This window comes from Octopus bimaculoides, chromosome 8, assembly GCF_046866305.1.
Source record: "Octopus bimaculoides isolate indiv1 chromosome 8, ASM4686630v1, whole genome shotgun sequence".
NCBI classification, from domain to species: domain Eukaryota; kingdom Metazoa; phylum Mollusca; class Cephalopoda; order Octopoda; family Octopodidae; genus Octopus; species Octopus bimaculoides.
Window position 1 is genome coordinate 29707218 of NC_142935.1, and position 24190 is coordinate 29731407.

Sequence of the window (24190 nt, forward strand, 5' to 3'; positions counted from 1 at the left end):
GTGTTTAGTCCCTTGATTCCTATTGTTCTGCCTCCATGCCATTTTGCTATAATGTCAGCACTTGAACCACTATAAATGCTCCTTAGGCAACCCTCCCAACATTAAATCTGTTATATTGGTGTGCTGTGTCTGCTGACAGCTATTATTCATTCACTTCAATATATGTTATGAATTTTTTTGTCAGTGTTTCAAAATATCCACCCCTCCCTCTTTGTTTTTTTTTTATTCCTTCTTTCTTTTCAAGACAACTAAACTTCATTCTCTTATCTTGTGACATACAACTTTGGAAGCTGTATTTAAATGTGAGCAAAATTCTTTTTAAGTGTTTGTAGTTTATTGTGCCAGTCTTAAAGCAATTCTACATAAAATTGGTACAAATCATATAAGAATTGTAATCTTTTCTGTTATGCATTCATGGATTCTGTTGTTTCAATGAACAAAAAAAAAAGGAAAACCTCCAAAAAACTAGATTTATTTTCTGATGTAAACTTAACTCCTCAGCTCATGTTGTTGTACAGAATCAAATATTTCAGCTCACTGCCAGCTATTGACTGTGTTTTGATGCTATCCCCAAAAGTTGCAGGATCATACATGGTAGAATGTAGCATTACTAAATTAATTTTGAAATTACTTATGGTTTTGAAAGCTGTGTTTTCCCATTTAGTACCGAGATTGGTAACAGTTGATCTTCCTGCCAAGAAGTTTACTTTCAAAATTTGGAATGTTCTAGAAAGAGTGCTGTGTGTATCTCACCAATACAAACATGTATTTTTGTATAAGTCTCATCATAGCTTATCAGAATATGGTCGGCATTTAATTTTACAATTAATTTGATTTAAACGAGGAAACAACAGGGGTGGGGGTAGTGTGGGTTGGGTGAGTTGAACATGAAGTTTTTGATAACAAAGTTTATGAGCTTATGACCAAACAGGCATATGTCAGAAATCTAGTGGATTACTGTGCTAGCTATTAAATTATCTGAAAATACTAGAATAAACAAAAGCATCAGAAATCAAATTTAGAATATGCCTGAATGATATTGAGCCAGGGCTTGATCTTCCTGCCAAGATGTTTTACTTTCAAAGTTGAGATTGTCTCTAAAAAGCATGGCTGATATATATATATATATATATATATATATATATAAATAAATAAATACTGTGTAAATCGCATTGAGGCAAATATGTATTTTTGTATAAGCTTCACCCATAGCTGATAGCAGCGATTCAGTCAGCATTAAATTCATTTAGTGAAGGAATTATTAATGAGGGATTAAGTGGGGAAATAGGATGTCCCTTTAGTCTGGAGTTGTTTGATCCCAACCTTACATTTGTAATCAGCTGAGAGGTTTGATGAAAGTTGTTGAAGCCTCTGTGGTCATTACGTTTATCTTCTCTCCCTCCCCTTCCTCCTCCTCCTCCTCCTCCTCCTAACTGGTTTATTGTATAAAGTGTACATACCTGCATTGGACACCAACACAACCATCAAAATAAAAATTGTTTCTGCAAAATTCTTGTTTCTGTTATATTTTTTATCAACTTGCTCCTGAAGAGTTCTGAAAAATCCCTTCCAATATAGCAGTAACGAAGCCATTTTTTTTTCTTTTTCGTTTAGCTGGAGAGGAAGTAGTAGTGGCCTTTAGATGTCCTTAATTCTGATTACATAATGAGCTAGAAGTATCATTACTACACCAGACAATGCTTAGTACCATTTCTTTCAGCCCTTTACATCCAGAGTTCAAATTTCACTGAAGTGGACCTTGCCTTGGGGGTTGATAAAATAAAGTACCAGTTGAACACTTGGGTTGATGAAATCAACTTAATTCACTCCGTTAAAATTGCTGGCCTTGTGCTAAAATTTGAAACCATTATGTCTGACATCCTGCTTGGACTTTTATGGTCGGAGAAGAAACTGGTCAGAGACTGAGTTGTAAAAGAAGGATTTTGGCAAAGGATTGGTGGCAGGGAAAGCATTCTGCCTTAGAAAAAGTGACCATCACATGCTGATATAGAAAAAGCAGGCATAAAATGCTGGTGTAATTTTAGGCCTGAAAAAGTGAGGCAAGAAGGTAACAAGAGAAAGAGATGACAGCATCAAATAAGTTTAACCCTTTTGATACCAACCTTCCTGAGACCATCCCTGGTCTTCTGAAATAAACTTTCCCCCTCTTTGAATTTAAACCTTCCATCAAAATTTCATATTCATGTTCCAAACACTAGCTTAACAATGACAAAGTTATTTCAGGAAATTCTTCATTATTATCAAAACTAATCAACACAATGGTAGTGTATTTTAACAGAAATACGGTAACAAAAAGGTTAAATAGAACTAACACAGTTGGCAATTCCAAAGAAGCAGGGACTAATATTAGAAAAGAGATGTAAGCTTTATGTCCACTATTTAACTTCTGGTCAGCATAGATTTATGATCAAAAGCATTGCCTCATGTTGGAATATATTATCTACTAAAGTTATGTTCTTTCCTTCCCTAGTATGGTAGGTTGTGATTTGAAGGGGATTTCATTTGCTATTTCTAGCAGGATAAGGCAGCACAAGACGTTCCATTGTAGTAGGTTCTGTGATTGTTGGGAAGATGGGTTTTTTTTCATAAATTGAAAAAGAATAACATTTAATTTTATGAAAACACTTGCTGTATCTATTAATATAATTGTTAAAACCAGTTTTGTTTTTGTTTAAATTTTAAGTGCACCATCATTAATTTGGGATTTATCTTCAGTGTTTCACCTGGTTGTTGATAACTGTTTACAACTCAAATATTATAAGAAAAAAAAACAAAGAAAAAAGGCAGCAATGCACAGCAAACGAGACGAAAGATATAGAAATATTGATATTGCATTGAGGAACTTTACTGTTCTAAACAAACTGCAAGGAACTCAAAGAGAAAAATAATGATGCATTCATTGCTTTGCTGGAAAACTTTATTATACAAACCTGAGGAGGGGAGAATGAGTATATATATATATATATATATATATATATATATATATATATATATATATATATATATATATATATATGCACACACACACAAACATACACATACATACAGACCACACACAGTTGTAGACATACATATCTCAGACCATTGAAAGAATGACAGTTATTGTTAGTAAGAGAGCAACATTTGACAGTTTAATAAGATGGGACTGCTACTCTCAGCAAAGTCTCTACAGAGTGTTAAAGCCATTCTGTCTGACCAGGTCACACAATGGACAAACAATATTAACAAGTGGATGGAAAATAATAACCCAATCAAAACAGACATCTTGAAAATGAATAGAGATGAATAAAGTTTTGTGGAAGTAAATAAAAAATAAAAAAGGCTCAAAAAAGAAATCGATGATTGATGAATTACAGAGATTAGTTTGAATTGATGAGGTGAATCAAACTATATTCCACTTTGACTGGGTTGTCACCGGACCAGTTAGCTGGAGACGTTTTTGGAAAAAAGGTTTAAGTTTCAAGTCACTTCTTGGCTGTTTCTGTTTAACAGCCACTGAAAGTAACTATCGTCGCAGATTGATAAGAGGACATTTGTTTTTTTTTATACAATAACATCTGACACTGAAATATACTTGCTCTGTTTTCATTGAAAAAAAAAATACATATTGAATTTTTATTAAGAAGTATTTCATTTTAGCAACACATTTTGTGCTTTGTCGGAATCAAAAACAATTTTTAAAGTGTGAAAAAAAAAAAAAAAATAGATGGGGGAGAGAATTGGTTCTGGGGATAATTAAAGAATTAAGAATCTGGTCCTAATTATCATCCATTGTTTTGAGAGAAAGAAACAAAAACTTACCTTTGGCCAGACAGATTTTTTTAATGTAAAATGAAGAACAGTAGGACACCAACACCACACAAAGAAAGGCCAGAAGTTAATAGATTATTAAACTGAGTGGGGGACCAGTGTAAATGTAATTTCAATATTATTTATAAGAGGGTAATTTAGAATCACTAAAGTTAATATCTGTACAGCAGCAACACTGGCGAAAACGATAAAAATAAATAGACTTGAAGGAATGTAATTCTAGCAAACTCTAGGAGCTGAAATAATTCTGAATATTCTTTTCTGATGTATTTCTAGCAATAGTTATTTTGTGCTGAGTTAAGAAAAGGACACAGAAAGCACTTTTCAGAAAGAATGGTTTATAACATATGGTAATAATAGAATTATTAGTTATTATTATAACAATAACAAATTTGGTGGATTTGGGTTGGAGAAGACAAAAAGAAGACAGCAACCAACAAATTAATCAGAAATATTCTGAGCATTGAATCACCTTTCCTTTCATTTGGAAAGATTAAATGAGAATTTAAATAGAAATATTAGTTGAATATTTGAAAAGAAAATACCTTTCATGAAGCCAGTAAAATTATTTGTCAAAGAGGTTAAATGTTCATCCTTTCTTCAACTGAAGCAACAGTTCAAAGGATGGGTGATTATCCCTTATTCTGGATATCCTTAAGTAGATGAAAGATAAAGCTTCCCCTTGCTTAATATTTAGTCTATTACAGGTTAACTTTTACCCAGGCAGGCTAGAGACTCGTTTTTCAGCTAAATAGACTGAAACAAGAGTTAAATAACTTGCCCAAGAACATACAATGTCACCAGAACATCATTAATAGATGACCCAAATGTGAAGCGTTTATGATACAAACACAAGTCTGTATTCAATCACTTTCCTTTGTACCTCTCTTACCACTGATTATCAAGCTGTTAAAACAAAATTAAACTTAATTATTCATCATTTCAAGTGATGGATTTTGATTTTCAATCGTGAAACCACGATAATCTTTAAAATGCAATATCTTAAAATTGATAATCAATAATTAAAAATCAAAATAGGACATATTTTTGACCCAATGTTTAATGAGACAGCAAAGCTGATTGGCTGCTAGGCATTCAGTAAGGTAGTGAATTATTGAATTATAAGCTGTTGATTCGATGCAGCTAATAATAGCAGCTGTTTCATAACATTTTCAAAGACTGCCACTAGTATATGTATTAGTGACCGCTCAGTCTGTTCACTGAACCAGTTCATTCTAACACTTTTTATCTTCAAAGATATATTGAATGTTGACTGGTACACCAACACTACATTCCTCTCAACTTGAATGCTTTTTTTTTGTTTGTAATATTTTGTTAATACTGATCCTGTCAATATCAAGAAGGAAGTTAAAATAAACATGTATAATTAAGAGCAATCACTGAATTACCTTTGAAGAAGTTGTAAAATTTGTGTAACTGAGTCTACATCACAGAAAGAAGTAAAATAATCGTAGCCTACTAACACTAAGTGATACCAAATAGAAATTCTGAAACAGATTTTAAAAGAAAAGCCTAAATATGAGAGGATGATTAAAGAATTCTCAAATAGAAAAGAAGTACCTGGTTCTCAATATACAAGGAGGAAGGAAAAAAAAAAACTCTAAAACATTGTTCATTATATATAAGAATATATTATTGCCTGAATTCCCAAATTACTTTCAAGCAAAACTTATATAATTTAGTTAAAATGGTATTACACAAAGTAGAGAGTGGTCAATACTTGTAGTCTCAAGTATGTACAAAATTATCTGTATGTGTGTGTGTGCATGCATATTAAGATATAAAATTTCACATCTTCGTTACTTGATTGATTAGCTGAAGATCATTCTTAGCCTCTCATAAAACTTGAATAATGGAGCTGTGAAGTTTTAAATCTCAACTATATATATATATATATACGCACACACACACACGTACATACACATATATGCATATATATATACACACACATACATATGCACATGTGTGTGTGTATGCAAGATGGAATTTAGAAGTTTGTTTTATAGCTTGATTATGGAAGAGGCCAAAGATTCAACGTTCTGTTCACACATTGTTCCATAAAACATATTTAGCATATTTAAATACATCAGGTTATGAAATTGATTAGAAACATTACAAACATTAATGCTGAATGGCTGTTACACGCTAACCACAAAACCATAGAGACATTAAAAATTCCCAGTAAGTTTCATAGAAATATAACTCCCAAACAACCAGCATATGTGGTGCAGTTCTTGAAAGACATCTCAGATTATACTGCAAGCCTGCCTGTAACAACATATCCGCAGATTAATACATCTCAACTGTGATACTTAAAATGCTGTCGATTCCAAAAGCATTCCATGACAAAACAGCAGAACGAAACCTGGGGAAACATTAGATGTGTTTGAACCAGAAGGAATTCTTCAGATATAGCTTATTTCAGTATAATATGCTGATCTCATTATGGCATTAAAGAAAAGCAACTACAACTGGAGGCTTATTATTGTAACAGTCAAAATTTGTGACAAAACAATTTTCAAGAATTAAAAAAAAAAAAAAAAAAAATTTCAAGGACAAAATATAATACATCTGAAAGTTGACAAAATCTGTTTCAACTGTTTTGACTGTGACTTCCTCTCAGTTTGCTGCCTGCCACTTCATTGAGGGGGGGAGACAATTGCTCCAAGACAATCCATATGTACAAATGGTACCGAGAGTCAGGTACTTTAATTGGTGTCAGAGGCGAATGCTTTCACTGGGGAAATAAACAACAACGAAACACACCATTAATATTATAATCCAATACAAAGAAATGCAACACAAAAACAAACAAACAAATAAAAAAGGAAAACAAGAAATGAATTTAATATGTGATATCGACCCCAGGACTTATTCTTTGTAAGCCTAGAACTTATTCTATCGATCACTTTTGCCGAACCACTAAGTTACGGGGACGTAAACACACCAGCATCGGTTGTCAAGCAATGTTGGGGGGACAAACACAGACACACAAGCATATACACACATACATATATATATATATATATATATATATATATATACGACGGGCTTCTTTCAGTTTACGTCTACCAAATCCACTCACAAGGCTTTGGTCGGCCTGAGGCTATAGTAGAAGACACTTGCCCAAGGTGCCACGCAGTGGGACTGAACCCGGAACCATGTGGTTTGTAAGCAAGCTACTTACCACACAGCCACTCCTACGCCTATATAAAGTTATTTACAGAGATGTACTTGCATAGCAAGTAACTTGATCTAAGATCATGTGCTGAAACAAAAACAATTGCAGTGTGGAAGGTATTTATAAGCCATTTAAAAACACATAAAAAAACCGTTAGATTCACTTCAACATTTAAATTTAATTTGTGTCAAAATATTTTCGTTGCTTTGAAACCATGACCTGCTCACTGACACTGCAGCACGAAATTTTGTCAGTGAACAGGTCGTGGTTGGAAAACGACGAAAATATTTTGACACAAATTAAATTCAAATGTTGAAGTGAATCTATAAAGTTATTTATTTATTTATAAATTAAGTGTGGATACATAGAGAAAAGGAAAATGAAAATAGAATCAAGACATCCATTGTGGTTCAACCATCTCTTTGTTCAAATGTTGATCAATATATATAACTTAACTTAAGGGAAATGGTATGAATTTAGATACATAAAAAGCGTAGTGAATGTCGCGTGAAAAACTTCTTTAATTGAAATTATTTTTAATGACCACCAAAGGAAAGGAAATAATTTTCAAGAATTACTTTCTCTAATTCAATCTAGAAGCTATGGAAAAGCCTGATCTTTGTAAGCAAGGGACAATCTATGGATATGCTTTGGTCTACAAGACCTCATAGTTATAACCTCAAATACTTGAAGCAAAGATTTTTACACAGAAAAAAAAAGAATAAGTATAATTTTTAGCCAGTGTAATTTGCATAATTATAAAATAAAAAGAATGAGTAAAGGGAAGTAACTCCTAATTATTTGACAACATCTTTTAATTACACAATTCAAAACTGACTGAAACTCATTCAGAAAACCTTTTCTCTCTTAGAATAATCTTTGTCACTAATTGATTAAACAAGCTTGAATAGACTGATGAAGTTTAGTAGACTGAAACATGCTCCTAGATATCCTGCAAGTAAAAAAAAAAGAGACTAGACTTTGCCTCATCATGTAAATTATCTTTGAGAGTCACTAACAACAGCCAGGATTTTGTCTTATTTTCTACAAAAAGGAAATTTTCATTTCCTGATTTCACAGCAAGTTCTGTGAAAGCAATGTGTGCTGTAATATTACAGAGTAATTTATAATGTTGCAGAATAATTCACTAAGTGACTGACTAAACGATTGATGGAAGGGGTAGGAGGTGATGGTGCCTTTAGCCAAAAAAGTCTACCAGTTAAGAAGGACAATAAGGTAAGCAGGTGGGGAGTCTATAATAGCAAGGTAAACAAAGAGAGATTATGTTTCTCAGCAGGAGAGAGGTTAAGTCAAGGGAGATAATAGGAGAGCCCTCTGATATGTAAGCTATCTTTAACATTCACCTACCGACATGGATAAAGAACATTCTTGATAAAAAATGCAAACAATCACCCATACACATAGTTTTTACCTATTATTTCCCTTGACTAAGCTCTCCTCTGCTGAGAAACATAACTCTCCTACTTTGCTTACTTTCACATTTCATCATACTCACTTGCATACTCTCTTACTCATTGTCTCCCTTGACTGATAAACCTGCTTTTTGGCTGAAAAAAGCATTCCCTCTTATTAGTTTCTGTTTTCTATTCATGCATCCACCATGCTGCTAATGCTGTTAATATTGCCTTCATGCAACTGTCTTCTGTAGTTTTCCAGTTACAGGGATCATTGTCTTAAATTCTCAACTCTTCTTTGTTTCTTCCTTACAGTGTAAAACTAATTTTTGTTCCTGAAAATTACTTTTGATATTTTCTGAGACCAGCTTCCTGTTTTCTAAAACAAACTTAGTTTCTTAGTAAGGATGTCTGATTATTGATTCTTACCTTAAAAGTGCTACTTGCTCTTCAATCTCTACCTCATTGCTGTCATTTTTTACTCTAGTTTTTCTACACGAGAATTGGTCCAAAATATCAGCACCTGAATTGCACAGGGGCTCAGAAGTTTCTTTGCTTGGAACAGACATACCTAAAGCTTGTTTAATACTGGAAACCTAAAAACAAAAAATTAACATTGTGTTTACAATTAATGGAAAAATGACAGAGTAAGAAGAATGATAGAATGACATTTTTACAGAGGGAATTAGTGTAATTAGTACATTTGATAGTAATTGAACTCATGAAGCTATTTCAAACTGTACTTTCATTGCATATAAAGAAATTTAAGAACATATATGTCTTAGGTACTTAGGTAGATCTGTCTTTCTGTGTGCACGTGTGTGTGTGTGTGTGTGTGTATCATCATTTTAATGTTCACTTTTCATGCTTGCATCAGTGAAATGGAGTTTTTTGAGGTAGATTTTCTACAGACAGATTCTCTTCCTGTTTGCCAATCATCACCTGTCTCCAAGCAACGTAATATTTCCCCATAGTCTGATATGTTTTTGCTGAATATTGCCAGACATGTTTCTCACAAAAGACTGAAAACAAACAACATTGCTTGTATGATGGTGATGCTTGTTTACAATCATTGCAAGATGCCAAGACAAGAGTTCACACACACACACTAGGCTTCTTTCAGTTTCCATCTACCAAATCTACTCACAAAACTTTGGTTGGTCCAAGGCTATAGTAAAAGACACTTGTCCAAGGTGCTACACAGTGGGACTGAACTTGAGACCACATGGTGGGAAACAAACTACCCAACCATCTGGGAATGCTTCACATATGTGTTTGGAAGAGGTGTAACAGGGCATTATTGACAAACTGTCTTTATAATTTCTCCCCACCCCTCTCACTTTATCTCTTTCTCTCTCTTAGCTGAGAGAACCTTGTTTTGTGAGCTTGTGCCACATAAAAAACAGCTATGCTGGTGCCATGTAAAAAAGCACCTGGTACACTCTGTAAAGTGGTTGGCATGAGGAAGAGCATTCAGCTGTAGAAACCATGCCAAAACAGGCAATGAAACCTGGCACAGCTCCTGGCCTTGCCAGCCCCTGTCAAACTGCTCAACCCATGCCAATATGGAAACCGTTGTTTGATGATGATGATGATGATGATATACAATGGGTCCATAATTGAGAGGCACCTAGGGAAAGGAGTGAAAACAATGAGTAAATGAAAGAAAACAGTCGAAAGAAAGAGGAATATAACAGCAGCAGCAGCTACCTTGTGATAAATTACCTTTTTAACCAAGCAAACAACCTCATTGAAGGTGACAAACATACCATAATCTTTTAGACATTCAAAGTATCTTTTTCCACTGAAAAAGCCGTCGTTGACCCCAACTGGAAAAAAAGAGAAAGAATTTGGGGGACATTGAACAGAATGAAATTCAAAATATATTGGTAGAGAATTTACTTTATGAACTGATATGCTTCTACTGGTTTCTATTTCCCATGCTGGAGCACTGCCTCCACAGATTTCTCTTCTTTTTCAATCAGTTATATTGCTCTCAGTACTTTTTCTCATATATATTTTTCCCATCCTTATATATACTAAATGGTTAAGTTTACCCGAGCTTCATTCTTTTGCGGTGTTATCACTTTTGTATGAACTACATGTCATTTAAAATGACACAAACATATATGTGCATGCGCACACACACACACTGATGTTCCACAAACACTGCTATGTGGTCGTGAAGCAGGTTTTAATCTGACTGCCATGCCTGCACCCAACTCTCTCTCTCTCTCTCTCTCACACACACACAAACTAGTCTTTTGAGAGTGGAGAAGGGTTAGAAAAGAGCAAAGCTTTTACCTGGGGCATCAAGTTCCAAACCAATAAACACTGTATTTGCTGAATCCATCTTATCAAGATGACCAATGTAACGGATATGTCCTGTCCGGTTTCCACGTACCATAATATGGTCATTTAATCGGACATGTAGCGTTGGACTGAAAAAAAAAAGAAAAAAGAAAAAAATTTAAATAATTTGAAAGAGCCATTTATATATCTTATTTAATGTAAATACATCCTGATAGGCAAAATTGCTGCAGTATTTGTGCAGAAATAACATCTTTTATGAATGTACTGTCTGTATAAACATAATATATGATGGAGGCAGACACAAATCATTTCAGCAGCAGCAAACAACAATGTTAGATGTATTTTGGCCCCACAATACTAGTGAATGTTTTTTCACTGTTTTCCTATATATCAGAGGCAACAAATCTCATTTTAGCATGCAGCTGGCTGCGAGTACATGCCATTAACAAAGCTCACTGTGGCCAAAAATGCATTTGGCGTCCTAGCTACTGCTTGGTCAATTTTCGTCTCCCTCCATATGTATTGTTTTTAAACAAAATACATCCATAACATGTTATTTCTGGAAAAATACTGCAGTGAATTTGCCTTTCAATGGCGTATATACATTAAGTATGATATACAGATGGAAATTTTAATTTAATACTGTTTCTATGGCATATAATGGATAAAATATTCTATTTTCATAGAATTCATTGGAAAATGTCACACCTGGTGTTGTGAAATGCCAAAAATAGACAAGAGAAAAAAAAAAACTAATTATATTTTTTGGACTTTTTCATTTCAAGATTTTCATAGAATAACATAAAGAGGAGAATAAATTAAAACTTCAACAATAAAACTATTCAAAAATGATTCTGTTTATAGAATGAGTTTCCAATTGCATTCAGCATCAAGAGACTGGTTTACAATAATTGTAATGGGTGAGAAAATAATGGATAATTGAAGTCAGAACCAATTACAGCTGGGTTTCATTGTTCTGAATTGAATCATCATCATCATCATCATTATCATTTTAATTATTATTATTATTATTATTATTATGTTAGTTCTTCTTCTTATTATTATTATTCAATACATTTGTCATGAACCTTACCTCACAGGGTAGGACCGAATCAGTTGATCTGTTGTAGGCAATCTTCCATCAGAACCAGCAGTTGCAACTGCCTGCATACAGGACTCACATTTACATAATGGCAAAGGACAAGCAAATGGATTCCGCACTGGTTTCTTAGGAACAGCAGGGCAAACTTTTCGAGATCTAAAATACAAAAAAAAAAAAACAACTGAAAAATAAGTAAAAGATGCAAGCCTGTCTGTAGGTTACCTCCCTTCGGAATACAGTCTTTTTTTTAGCAACATTGCCACTTATTCATGGTGCTAGGATATCATTTTAAAACTGGGTTTTTAACACGTTAACTGCCATGGCCTGTTACTGGAACCTTCCAGTGTCACCCCGGGGGAGGGGGTGTCGATGTAATCGACTTGTACCCTCCCCAAAATGGCTGCCCTTGTGACAAAATTATTATTACTATTATTATTATTATTATTGAGTGAGAGAGCAGTGCATGCCATCAAAGTGACACTGGGGTAAAATATACAAAGCCCAATATACCCATCATGACTACCCGTCTGATAAGGGTACACCAGGAACATGCATCACAACCATTACTATTATTATTATTATTATCATTATTTATTATCTCTTTTAAGATTTATCACTTACCCATTTACCAAACTTGGGGTGGAAGTCAAATCTTGCTGAGATTGCAAAGGAGAGCACTGACGTCCGAAAATCTTCACTTGTTCTTTTACTCTTCCTTTGACAATCATCACATCAGGCTCCTCCTGAGAATCTTTGATGGGAACTGACACACTGGGAATGGGTTGTACAATTTGGACAGCAGCTGGCAGTGGTGAGGTGATAAATGAAGGCTGCTCTGCTGGTTGAGATGAGAGTTGATTCGTCTGGAGGGAGATACAAATGCAAATGGCAGAGGACAGACATTATTAAGCTGGCTACAAATAAAACTCTTCTTTTCCCTTTCCTTTTATTTTTACTTGTTTCATTCATTAGACTGTGGCCATGCTGGAGCATGACTTCAAAGGATAAATTGATCTGACTCTAGTACTTCTTTTAAAGTTTGGTAGCTATTCTTTCAGTCTCCTTTGCCAAACCGCTAAGTTTACAAACCAATACCAGTCGTCAAGTGGTGGTGGGAGAACAAACAGAAACAAAAATCAGACACACACATATTGTATATATATATATATATATATATATATATATATATATATATATATATATATATATATATATATAAGGCATTCAGCCGTAGAAACCATGCCACAACAGATAGCTGGAGCCTGGACAGCTCCCAGCTAGTCAGCTCTATGTCAAAATACCCAACCCATGCCGGCATGGAAAGCAGATGTTAAACAATGATGATGATGATGATATACAGCAGGCTTCTACACAATTTCCATCAACCAAATTCACTCACAAGGTATCGGTCGGCTTGAGGCTACAGTAGAAGACATTTGCCCAAGGTGCCATGTAGTGGGACTGAACCTGAATCCACATGGTGGCAAAGTAAGTTTTTAATTATATCCACTCTTGTACCTAAAACCTCGACCATCTCTGGTCAATGATCATTTTAAAGACAACCTTCTGTAGGTGATTGCAATAATGGTGCTATCATACCAAGGGGGTCAGGGGTCGGGCATCGATAATAACAGGAGTTTTAAACAAGCAAACTTACTTCTAATTCTTTTATTTTTCTTTTTAATACTTCAATTTCTTGTAAAGCATCAGCAAGATTTTCAGCTAACTTTCGACTTGATTGACTATCTGAGATTAATAAATAAAATCATAAATCATAAGTCAAACAACAGCAACAACAACAAAATCAAGTACAATGGAAGATAAGCCTTTTTAAGTTTGAATTTCATTTACTATTTCACTCAGGTAGAAATAACAACAATGTCCCAAACAAACCAAATTTCTATATTTAATACACTTAAATAAAAAAAAGAAGCTATCTCCATATTTCTTGTTTAAGAGTTACAAAGCTTTTTTTAGCTGGAATAAATTAATTACAAGATGATGTACTAAGCAGTGTTGGATGAAATATAATTATGTGCAGTCACATTTGAAATGTCTGAATGCATTTCCTTCAATGCAGCCCAATGCGACTCTGATTAATGATATATTCCAGCTGGACAAAGCTTTCTGCACATCAGCAAATGTAGCATTTGCTATTAAGTGTGACCAGCTCTTATTTGCCTTATTGTCCTACCGTCTGGTGATGCCGTTCACGGTCTAGTGGTGTGTTTACACCCATATTGTCCTAAAGGAAAATTTTTTTTCTCTCAAGACAATTCAGGCAGTGTATTGTTTTTCCATATCCAGTGCCAGTGGAGCACTAACAGCACCGTCCGAGTGTGATCATTGCCAGAGCAGCTGTCTGGCTTCCGTGCTAGTGGCACGTAAATAGCACCATTTGAGCGTGATCATTACTAGCGTCGCCTTACTGGCACGTTTAGAAAATCATTCAAGCGAGGTTGTTGTCAGTGCCTCTGGACTGGCTCCTGTGCAGCTGGCACGTAAAAAACACCATTTTGAGCGTGGCCGTTGCCACTACCGCCTGACTGGCCCTCATGCCAGTGGCACATAAAAGCACCCACTACACTCTCGGAGGGTTGGCATTAGGAAGGGCATCCAGCTGTAGAAACTCTGCCAGATCAGATTGGAGCCTGGTGCAGCCATCCGGTTCACCAGTACTCAGTCAAATCGTCCAACCTATGCTAGCATGGAAGGCAGACGTTAAACAATGATGATGATGATGATGATGATATTAGGATATGACTCGACATAACCATGTTTCATAGCATGATATTTATACTGCTGTGTTGAAAGAGTTTTATATCAAATTCTTCCTATAAGAACTTAAAGCAAGAAATTGCAACAGCAATGTGAAATTTACAGATCAGTTAAATACTACAAGATACCATTTTCTTACTTTATCTACATTCTACGTTAGCTTATGCTAATAACAAAGGAAATACAGATGTGTTGAGTGAAGAAACAGAAGTGTTTCAACAACTTACAATTGTCTTCGTCTTCAATGGAAGGTGACAGAAGACATTGCACTTCTTTGGAAACCGTTGCACTGAAAAAAATATAAGATAAAAAATAATCAGTTTTAATGGTGTAACTTGAAGCAGATAAAGCTATAAATAATAACATGTAGATAATTGGTTAAAAGAACTCCTGGGTGGAAAAGCTGAAGGCTGCAGCTGGGATCCAAACTTACATCTTCCATAGATATGACAGGGTGTACTACCATGGAACCAAAGCAATTCTTTGAATTTTTTCCATCTATTCCAGAAGCTTTGTTCTTACCAACAAAAATTGTATATTGTTTACATCATAAGAATATAGAAACTTTGACAGATGTGAAATAAATATTTTTTAAGAAGGGAACTTGAAGTAGATAAAGCTGTAGATAATAGTATATATATATATATATATATATATATATATATATATATATATTGAGTTAAAAAGCCCCTTGGATAGAAAAAAAATCAAAGGCTGCTTGTGGGACTCGATATCTGCTGTAAATGACAGACATTTTACCATCATACTGAAGCAATCTTTCAAAATTCTTCATCCATTTTAGAAGCCTATTCTTGCACCAGTGAAAATTGCATGTTGTTTACTTCATAAGAATTTACCAACTTTGAGAAATATCGCATAAGTTAAAATATTGAATATTTCAGTTTTATACACAAATATATATATATATATGATAGATAGATAGATAGATAGATAGATAGACAGATAGATATATGGGTGCCTTCGACAGTGCTGATGTATGTGACTTGATTGGTCTCTTCATCCTAGATATGCTAAAAAAGAAATTCCCTTCAACTTGTACACAGACAAGTGTACCCTTAACGTAGTTCTCGGGGATATTCAGCGTGACACAGTGTGACAAGGCTGGCCCTTTGAATTACAGGCACAACAGAAACAGGAAGTAAGAGTGAGAGAAAGTCGTGGTGAAAGAGTACAGCAGGGTTTGCCACCATCCCCTGCTGGAGCATCGTGGAGCTTGAGGTGTTTTCGCTCAATAAACACTCACAATGCCCAGTCTGGGAATCGAAACCGTGATCCCATGACCGCGAGTCTGCTGTCTTAACCACTGGGCCATTGCGCCTCCACACACACACACACATATATATACATATTATATACATATATATATATGCTGGTGCCATGTAAAAAGCACTCAATACACTCTGTAAAGTGGTTGGCATTAGGAAGGGCATCCAACCGCGGAAACCACGCCAAAGAAGACAATGAAGCTTGGTATGGCTCCCAACCTTGTTGCAATCATGAGCGCAACATCCTAACCACGAGGTCATGTGCCTTTATCAATAATAATGATGATGATGATGATGATGATGATGATGATGGTGAAAAGTATTTATGAGTATTATTGAGAACAACTCAAGACTTGGCAAGCAAGTAATAACAGCTCCTAATTAGAATCATAACAAATATTTGAAAGTAACTTACTTAGATTTTGGCAAATGTGGTATTGGCTTTGATACAATTTCTGGTAAAGAATCCTTTCGTTTATGACCGTCATCGGTCAATTCTTCACTTGGTCGATCCGAAGAAGAGGACTCAGTAAGAGAACATACGTCAGCCGGAACATCACAGAGGCTGGTGGGAGATTCTGGTGGGAGGTCAGTAGAGTTTGGCCGTGAATCAGGAGGATGGTGAATAATTGCTTGAGTGATAATGCCATTGTGTAAGGTTTTAGGGGATGGTTCTGTCGATGAATTGGGCTGTGTTGTAGCATACTTGGAGGCACGAAACCGACTGGGAGATGTGGGGCTATCAGCGAGTTTATTGATCACAGGAGTAATGCTGTGAACATCACTACTGCTGTTGTTATTGTTGTTGTTGTTGTTGTTATTGTGGTTGTTGTTATTGTGATTAGGAGAGTAGGAATATCCTGATAGTTTATGACCCCTCAGTTTGTCTGTCTTTGGGGAGTTACTTAAGACACTTGATGACTGGCTACATCGGGAGCAGGGACGAGATCTTTCCTGAAATTAAACATGAGACATTTGTTTTATATTTCGTATGTGTATTTCGTGTGCAAGATTCTTGATGTGGATACGTGTGTTGAAAGAAATACAATTAAACCTTGGGAGAGGCATTATGCTGGTAATAAACACACGCACTGGTTTAGTCCTTTATTAATTTATAAACAATATATAGTTTTTTGTTAAATAATTTCATTGCACTCTGAAGAGATTGCAAGAGTGCAATGAAATTATTTAACAAAAAACTATATACTGTTTATAAATTAAAAAAGGACTGAACCAGTGCGTGTGTTTATTACCAGCATAATGCCTCTCCCAAGGTTTAATTGTATTTATTTTATAATTCAACATCAAATCATAAGAATATCTTCTGACTTAACACAAGACCAAGTTTAAAAAAAAAAAGATGTGGGGTGGGGGAGTGAGGACTGTTGATTAGTTTGTGTGGGATTTTTTTTTATTCTTTTATTTGTTTCAGTCATTTGACTGTGGCCATGCTGGAGCACCGCCTTTAGTTGAACAAATCAACCCCAGGAGTTATTCTTTGTAAGCCTGGTACTTATTCTATCAGTCCCTTTTGCTGAACTGCTAAGTTACGGGGACATAAACACATCAACATCAGTTGTCAAGCGATGGTAGGGGGACAAACATAGATACACAAACCCAAACACACACATATACATATATACGACAGGCTTCTTTCAGTTTCCATCCACCAAATTCACTCACAAGGCTTTGGTCGGCCCGAGGCTATAGTAGAAGACACTTGCCCAAGGTGCCACGCAGTGGGACTGAACCTGGAACCATGTAGTTGGTAAGCAAGCTACTTACCACACAGCTACTCCTGCACCTACATATGATTATTTCTTATTTTATCAACCCCTGGTGGAAAGAAAGTCAAGATTCACCCATACTCAATTGGAACTCAGAGTTTATAGACAAAAAATTATGCAATAAAAAACAAGTCCCCTTCTGCAAACTTACTGTCCCTTTATAATTACTTTCAAATTTTGACACAAGGCCAGCAATTTGAGGTGAGGGGTCAAGTCGATTACATCGACTCCAGTGTTCTACTGGTACGTATTTTATCGACCCTGAATGGATGAAAGGCAAAATCTACCCCAGCAGAATTTGAACTCAGAACGTGAAGCCAGATGAAATGCTGCCAAGCATTTTTCTTCCTGTCTTGGTAATGATTCTGCCAAGCTTGCTGCCTTAACAATACTACTACTACTACTACTACTATAACAAATAATAATAATAATAATAATAAACCACAGCAAACCACAGCACATACCCAAGGCACACAGAGCTGCGCTCGGTAGTGAAGTGAAAGCACGTTATAAAAATAGAACTACTGAATAATAATAATAATAATGATAATCTTCAGGAGGAGTTACCTCAATCCTTTCTATATTAACCAAAATAATAATAATAATAATAATAATAATAATAATAATGGTGATAGTTTTTTTAAATGTTGCAAACACAGTTTTATCCCCACTCAAGACAATGTTGCACACACATCAAAAACACAAGCACACATAGTTGTGTAATAGAATATAAATCACATGAAACTATTGAAAATTTAATAATGATTTTAACAAAAAAAGAACAAAAAAGAAAAACCCAGAACATTTATTTTGTTTTACATCTCAAAAAACATAATGGAGGATGATGAAAGAAAATATTGCAAATGATTTATGACATAATTATTCATAAAAAACTGAAACGATGTAATGTAGACACATCTCACTCCAGATATGCACTGCTTCTTATGAACAACAATCTTGTAATCCCAAAAGGGACCACAGCCTAGCCTCATTTATCAGCATCCAGAGAAAAAACAACAGCAGCCACTTCTACCACTGCTGCCACCACCACCACCACCACCACCACCACCACCACCACCACCACCACCAATACCCCACATAAAAGAAACTCCAATAATACCATATCTTTATTATTCATGAGCAATATACAACAAAACCATCACAAACTTTATTAAATTTTTAGACTTCAAAAATCTCTGATGAGTTTCCATAGCAACCACATGTCTTTAACAGTAAAATCTGCACTAAAAATGCCTTTTTTTGTCTCAGGGTCAGTAATGTATTTAGATTATCTGCTGATCTTCTTTCTATAAGGCACAAGTTCATCCCAGAGTATTGCTCACATATTTAGATCAGTGTGACTATTACATACACACACACAAAGACAAGAACACACAGCCTTATTTTGCAAGTGTGTCTAACATTTGGGTAGTGTTATGTAGCATGCTTTTGCTTACTGTTTTAGCTGTCTATGTGTCTAAACAACCCTGAGGACCACCTCTTCCCAGAGGTAGAAATAGGTTTGTGCAGGAGTCAACACTCCTACCTTAGAAAAAAGGCAATGTTACAGAAGCATTAATGATAACTGAAAACCAGCAAGACCTGGGAAAGGGGCCTTCCCTCAAGGAAACATATGAACCTGCAAGGGAGGTGGAAGAGAGGACACACTAAAAATATTGAGATACTGAGGTAGAGCTGAAAAAACTGGGATTCAACTGGAAAGAAGCAGAAAAGACAGCCCAGGGTTGAGGACAGTGGAGACAGGGCATTGATGGCTAATGTTCCATAGGGAGCAAAGGGCTTAACCCTTTAGCATTCAAACAGGCCCAAGTATTTGATCTGTTTTTATGGTCAAACTGGCCAGATCTGGCCTCTCACACCTGCCTTATAATGTCACTCTAAACATAAACAATCACATCATCAAAATCACGAAGCTATGAGATAATACATGATACATTTGAAACTTTAAGCATTACAGCTAATGGATCAATCTGAATGCTAAAGGGTTAAATAAATAATACAATGTAGTTGCAAGCAGACATATACCCTGTCAGTCCTGTCACCTTTGTCTCAGTAGAACACCCAAGATGTGATGGCTGGACAAAGAGAGAGGGCTACACCAGCACGTACCCAGTTCTCATTTGCAGAAGGGTGAACTAAAGCAACAAGAATCGAAGTGTCTTGCTCAAGGACACAACACACCATCTGGTCTAGGAATTGAAACCATAACTTTATAATGATGATCCCTCAATGCCCTAACCACAAGGCAATGATAACCCCATTGCCCACTCAAAAGGCCATCTAACTGATAGCTTTTGCTCCGTACACTTTTCACTCACCAACGCACAACAATGGATGAATCACCAACATGATGGGTCCTACCGCTGTACCTTTTATTGCAACAACAATGATTCACGATGCTAGATAGAAAGTTGTGTACTGCTCCCACCTAAGCCTGCCTAATACACCTGTCTTTCCATCTTTTGTCCCTCATCCCTCAAATCCATTACTATAAAGATTTTACTAAAGCTTTTCTGTTCAGAATAGCTGCTCTTTGTAAGTCACCCTGCCAGTCATGAGAAAAAAAGGCATTTATTTTTGGGGCAGATTTTACTGTTAAAAACATGGGGTTGCTATGGAAACTCATCAGAGATTTTTGAAGTCTAAAAACTTCAAAACAAACCATCAGCTGAATTACTTTCAACAATTATAGACGCAGGAGTGGCTGTGTGGTAAGTAGCTCGCTTACGAACCACATGGTTCCGGGTTCAGTCCCACCTGTGTGGCATCTTGGGCAAGTGTCTTCTACTATAGCCTCGGGCTGACCAAAGCCTTGTGAGTGGATTTGGTAGACGGAAACTGAAAGAAGCCCGTTGTATATATGTATATATATATATGTGTATGTGTGTGTGTATGTGTTTGTGTGTCTGTGTTTGTCCCCCCAACATCGCTTGACAACCGATGCTGGTGTGTTTACGTCCCCGTAACTTAGCAGTTCGGCAAAAGAGACCGATAGAATAAGTACTAGGCTTACAAAGAATAAGTCCTGGGGTCGATTTGCTCGACTAAAGGCAGTGCTCCAGCATGGCTACAGTCAAATGACTGAAACAAGTAAAAGGCTCTGAGTAGTGTTCCTTCTGATGAGTATTAAAGGAGGTGGATACAGTCAATTAGATTAACCTCAGTTCTCAACCAGCACTTATTTTTATCAACCCTGCAAAGATGAAAAGATAAAGTCGACCTTCTGTTGCTACAACAATGGTGGCTCCTGGTAGATCTCAGCTCTGAACAACAACAAAAATGGCAGCTGTGGCAGCGATGACGCTGACAATGACAACAGCAACAACAACAAAGGCTTAAAGATGCAATTTATTATGTGTGTGCAGTGAGACAAGAAGTTGTGAGTCATGAAGTAGAGATTCAGTGACATATCAAATAATGATAAAAGTTTAAAGGATGGAAACACACACACACACACACACACACACACATAAAGGATAGAAAATATAACATTGTGGAAGATAAAATATTTGTCAAATTGACAAGCAACGCAGGAGAATAATGCTCAATATTTAGTTACAAATAAGAACATTTATTATCACATGTATCAACATATTTATCTATTCATACATCTCTCTCTTTCTCTCTCTCTCTCTCTCTCTCTCTCTCTCTCTCTCTCTATCTCTCCTGATATAAAGTAAAACAATAGTTAATTTGTTAAAATTTAGAAGGATTTTTCTGAGTCTGTTCTAAACTAAATGAAAAAACAAATAAATAAATTGTTATCTGCAAACAAATCATTTTATCAAAGTGATATGTCTTTCTCTGATCTGTCAGTGTCGTCTGATAGAGATACCGTTTTTGTGTCAGTGCTGTATTGGCAAAAATCTTCATCATATCAGTGTGGGGTATAGGTGAAATCAAACTTAGGGTAAACGATTAAAAGTTTTATCAAACATAATTATCAGCATATGACGATATAGATATTAGGCAAATTTTATCAAGTATTATTATCAGTATATTCTTATGGATATTATGAAATGAGAAGCAAATAGATTCTGATGTAAGTTCAAAGAAATAGTGTGTTAATTTAATTTAAACAACAGTGGAATTGTTTTTATCAGAAATAAATTAAAACAGTACTTTTAAATATTGATAGCTAATACATTAGCTTTGTAAATATTTTTCAAAATGTATCTTAAACCTACAGTTGCTGGGATGTTATTTCAGTAAATCCTATAGTGGTATGTTGTTAAACAAAATCAACATAAATGTGTGTTTGAATATGTTTAAAACTTACTCTTGTAAAAGCAACCTAGCAAAAGAAAACGGATATTCTTAAATAAAAAGCACAGTGTATGTAAAAAAAAAAAGAGTCTCGCAACAACTGTAGACTGTGGTGTAGTAAAGATAACATATCTCAGAGTATGGATATCCTGAAACAGCCTCTGTGTAATATTTCACGAAGGAGGAGAGAGAGAGGTGTGGCTCCTCGTGCTGTATTGAAGGTAACACATCTTGTGTTGAGCTAAGCATGGGTGGTGCTAAACGTGGCCAAGAAAACCCATCTCATTTATACCAGCGTGTAGAGATGTAGGTGATTTCTTCAATGACGACGACGATGATGATGATGATGATATACAATTGTAAAGTGAGTTTTTAAGCCCCTCCACCAACTCACTAAAACCAGTGAGCTGACAGTTTATGTCAACAACACATTCTGAATTTGTCTGAAGAAATCAAGTTTCTTCCTTTGCTGGATTAGTTTAAAAAATATGTCATTATCAAATTTCTTTGATATTTAGTTTCAGATCTCTAATAGTCTCTTGCCATATTTTAAGCCAATCCTTAGCAACTACACCATAATTAGCTGCAGACGACAGAGCTATCATCCAGATTAGTAACTAACCCAAAATTCCAACTTATAAATCTGATCTACTTAAAAGAAACCATCAGCTTTCCTCTTGGCACATCTATGAAAGCAAGCTACCAATTATTTACCATGTGAATATCAAGCAGTTGATTAGTTATACAGTCTGACATCCAAGAAGCTAGTATTAATAATTTTTACATTCACTCCTACCTCACCTCTCTTTCTCTGAAAAATGAAGAAAAAAAAAAAAATTAAAAAGTAAGCCTTTGCTAAGATAGATTGCTCCCTAAATCTCCCCAGATACATTCTAATCAGAAGCCAGCTGCAATTCTGAAAGAATCAGCTCATCTATAAGTTTGGCAAAGATATAAATCTATAAAGAGGAAGATTGGAAGTTGATGCAATGGTGATGTTGAAATACATGTGAAGCAAGACTCGTTTGTATATACCTGGGCATTAGGGTCGTTGAGAGTGGAACCATCCTGATAGGAGTTCAATGATGTTGGGGTGGGGCTTGTGGAATGGCTTGTGTGCATACTGGCAGAAGATGAATGTAAGACATTGTTCTGTTGCTTCAAAAGTAGGATATCTTTTTCAAGGCTGGAATGGAAAAGAAAAAGAAAATACAAAACAACATTGAAATTTTATATATAAAAAAAAAAGAAAGAAAACAACCAAGCAAAAAGTATTATTTCCAATAAAAATGAAGAAAATCTTTGCTTATCTGTGGCCAGACAGTAATGATAATTTTTTTCACAGTGATCTTAATTTTTTTTTTTTCCTTTTGGTGGTTAAGTGCAGCTGTTGTAAGGTGAATATGTTGTTTAGGCTTGTCCCACAGTCACAACAGATGTTTTTCTTCAAACCACTGCCGTGATGTTAGCATAAACATCGCAGTGACAATGTAACTCTCAAATGTAGTCAAACTGTATAGAATATCAGGGAAGTAGAAATCAAAACGAGAACTCGGTAGTTATTTTTACAAAAAATTAAATTTAGTGCTGAATAGTTGTTATTATCTAATATTTAGAGCAAAAGAATTGGCAAAAGAGAGAACCAACAGTTGAAATATTCTATTAGAAGTAGTCCTACTTCAAAATTTGCAAATTGCCAGATTTATTGATGGGTTTATTGTTTCTTTATCTAAAGTGGTGACTTAGCAGAATCATTACTACACCAGACAAAATGCCTTGTGGTGATTCTTCTGACACTTCCCATTCAGAGTTCAAATCCTGTCAAGGTCGACTTTTGCCTTTCACCCTTTTGACACAGTCCTGGAGCTTGCCAGACCCTGTCAAACCACCCAACTCTTGCCAACATGAAAAAGGGACATTAAATGAGATGATGATGATGATGATGATGATGGTGATGATGGTGATGATGATGATGATGATGGTGATGATGCTTATAAAATCTGAATTTTCTAATAAATTAACAAGAGAGCCTTTATGCCAGTGCCTGATCTGCAAGGAAATAGCAGCTAAATTTTCCTAAACTTACACCTTAAAGAAAGGACATGTTGGATGATGTAGGTTTTGACATAGCCCCTTTTTTGGGGGTGGTGGGCATACTGCAATGTTTAAAATCATAGATCTGCACATTC

The 24190-nt window shown here is 35.5% G+C and overlaps 1 protein-coding gene across 3 annotated transcripts in view; it reads right to left on the reverse strand.

Annotated features, from left to right (window-relative positions):
• Positions 1–3590: 3590 nt before the first annotated feature.
• Positions 3591–24190, reverse strand: part of LOC106871354 (uncharacterized) — a 210490-nt gene continuing 189890 nt past the window's right edge. For all 3 annotated transcript variants that reach the window (XM_089356288.1, XM_014917762.3, XM_089356289.1), the window contains 10 exons: positions 23037–23187; positions 16343–16881; positions 14869–14930; positions 13521–13609; positions 12485–12726; positions 11855–12019; positions 10753–10889; positions 10174–10277; positions 8878–9044; positions 3591–6589 (listed from right to left, as the gene is read on the reverse strand). In XM_089356288.1, the coding sequence (XP_089212414.1) occupies positions 6571–6589; positions 8878–9044; positions 10174–10277; positions 10753–10889; positions 11855–12019; positions 12485–12726; positions 13521–13609; positions 14869–14930; positions 16343–16881; positions 23037–23123 (1611 nt within the window). In that variant the 5' untranslated portion in view covers positions 23124–23187 and the 3' untranslated portion in view covers positions 3591–6570. The remainder of the gene's footprint in view (positions 6590–8877; positions 9045–10173; positions 10278–10752; positions 10890–11854; positions 12020–12484; positions 12727–13520; positions 13610–14868; positions 14931–16342; positions 16882–23036; positions 23188–24190) is intronic.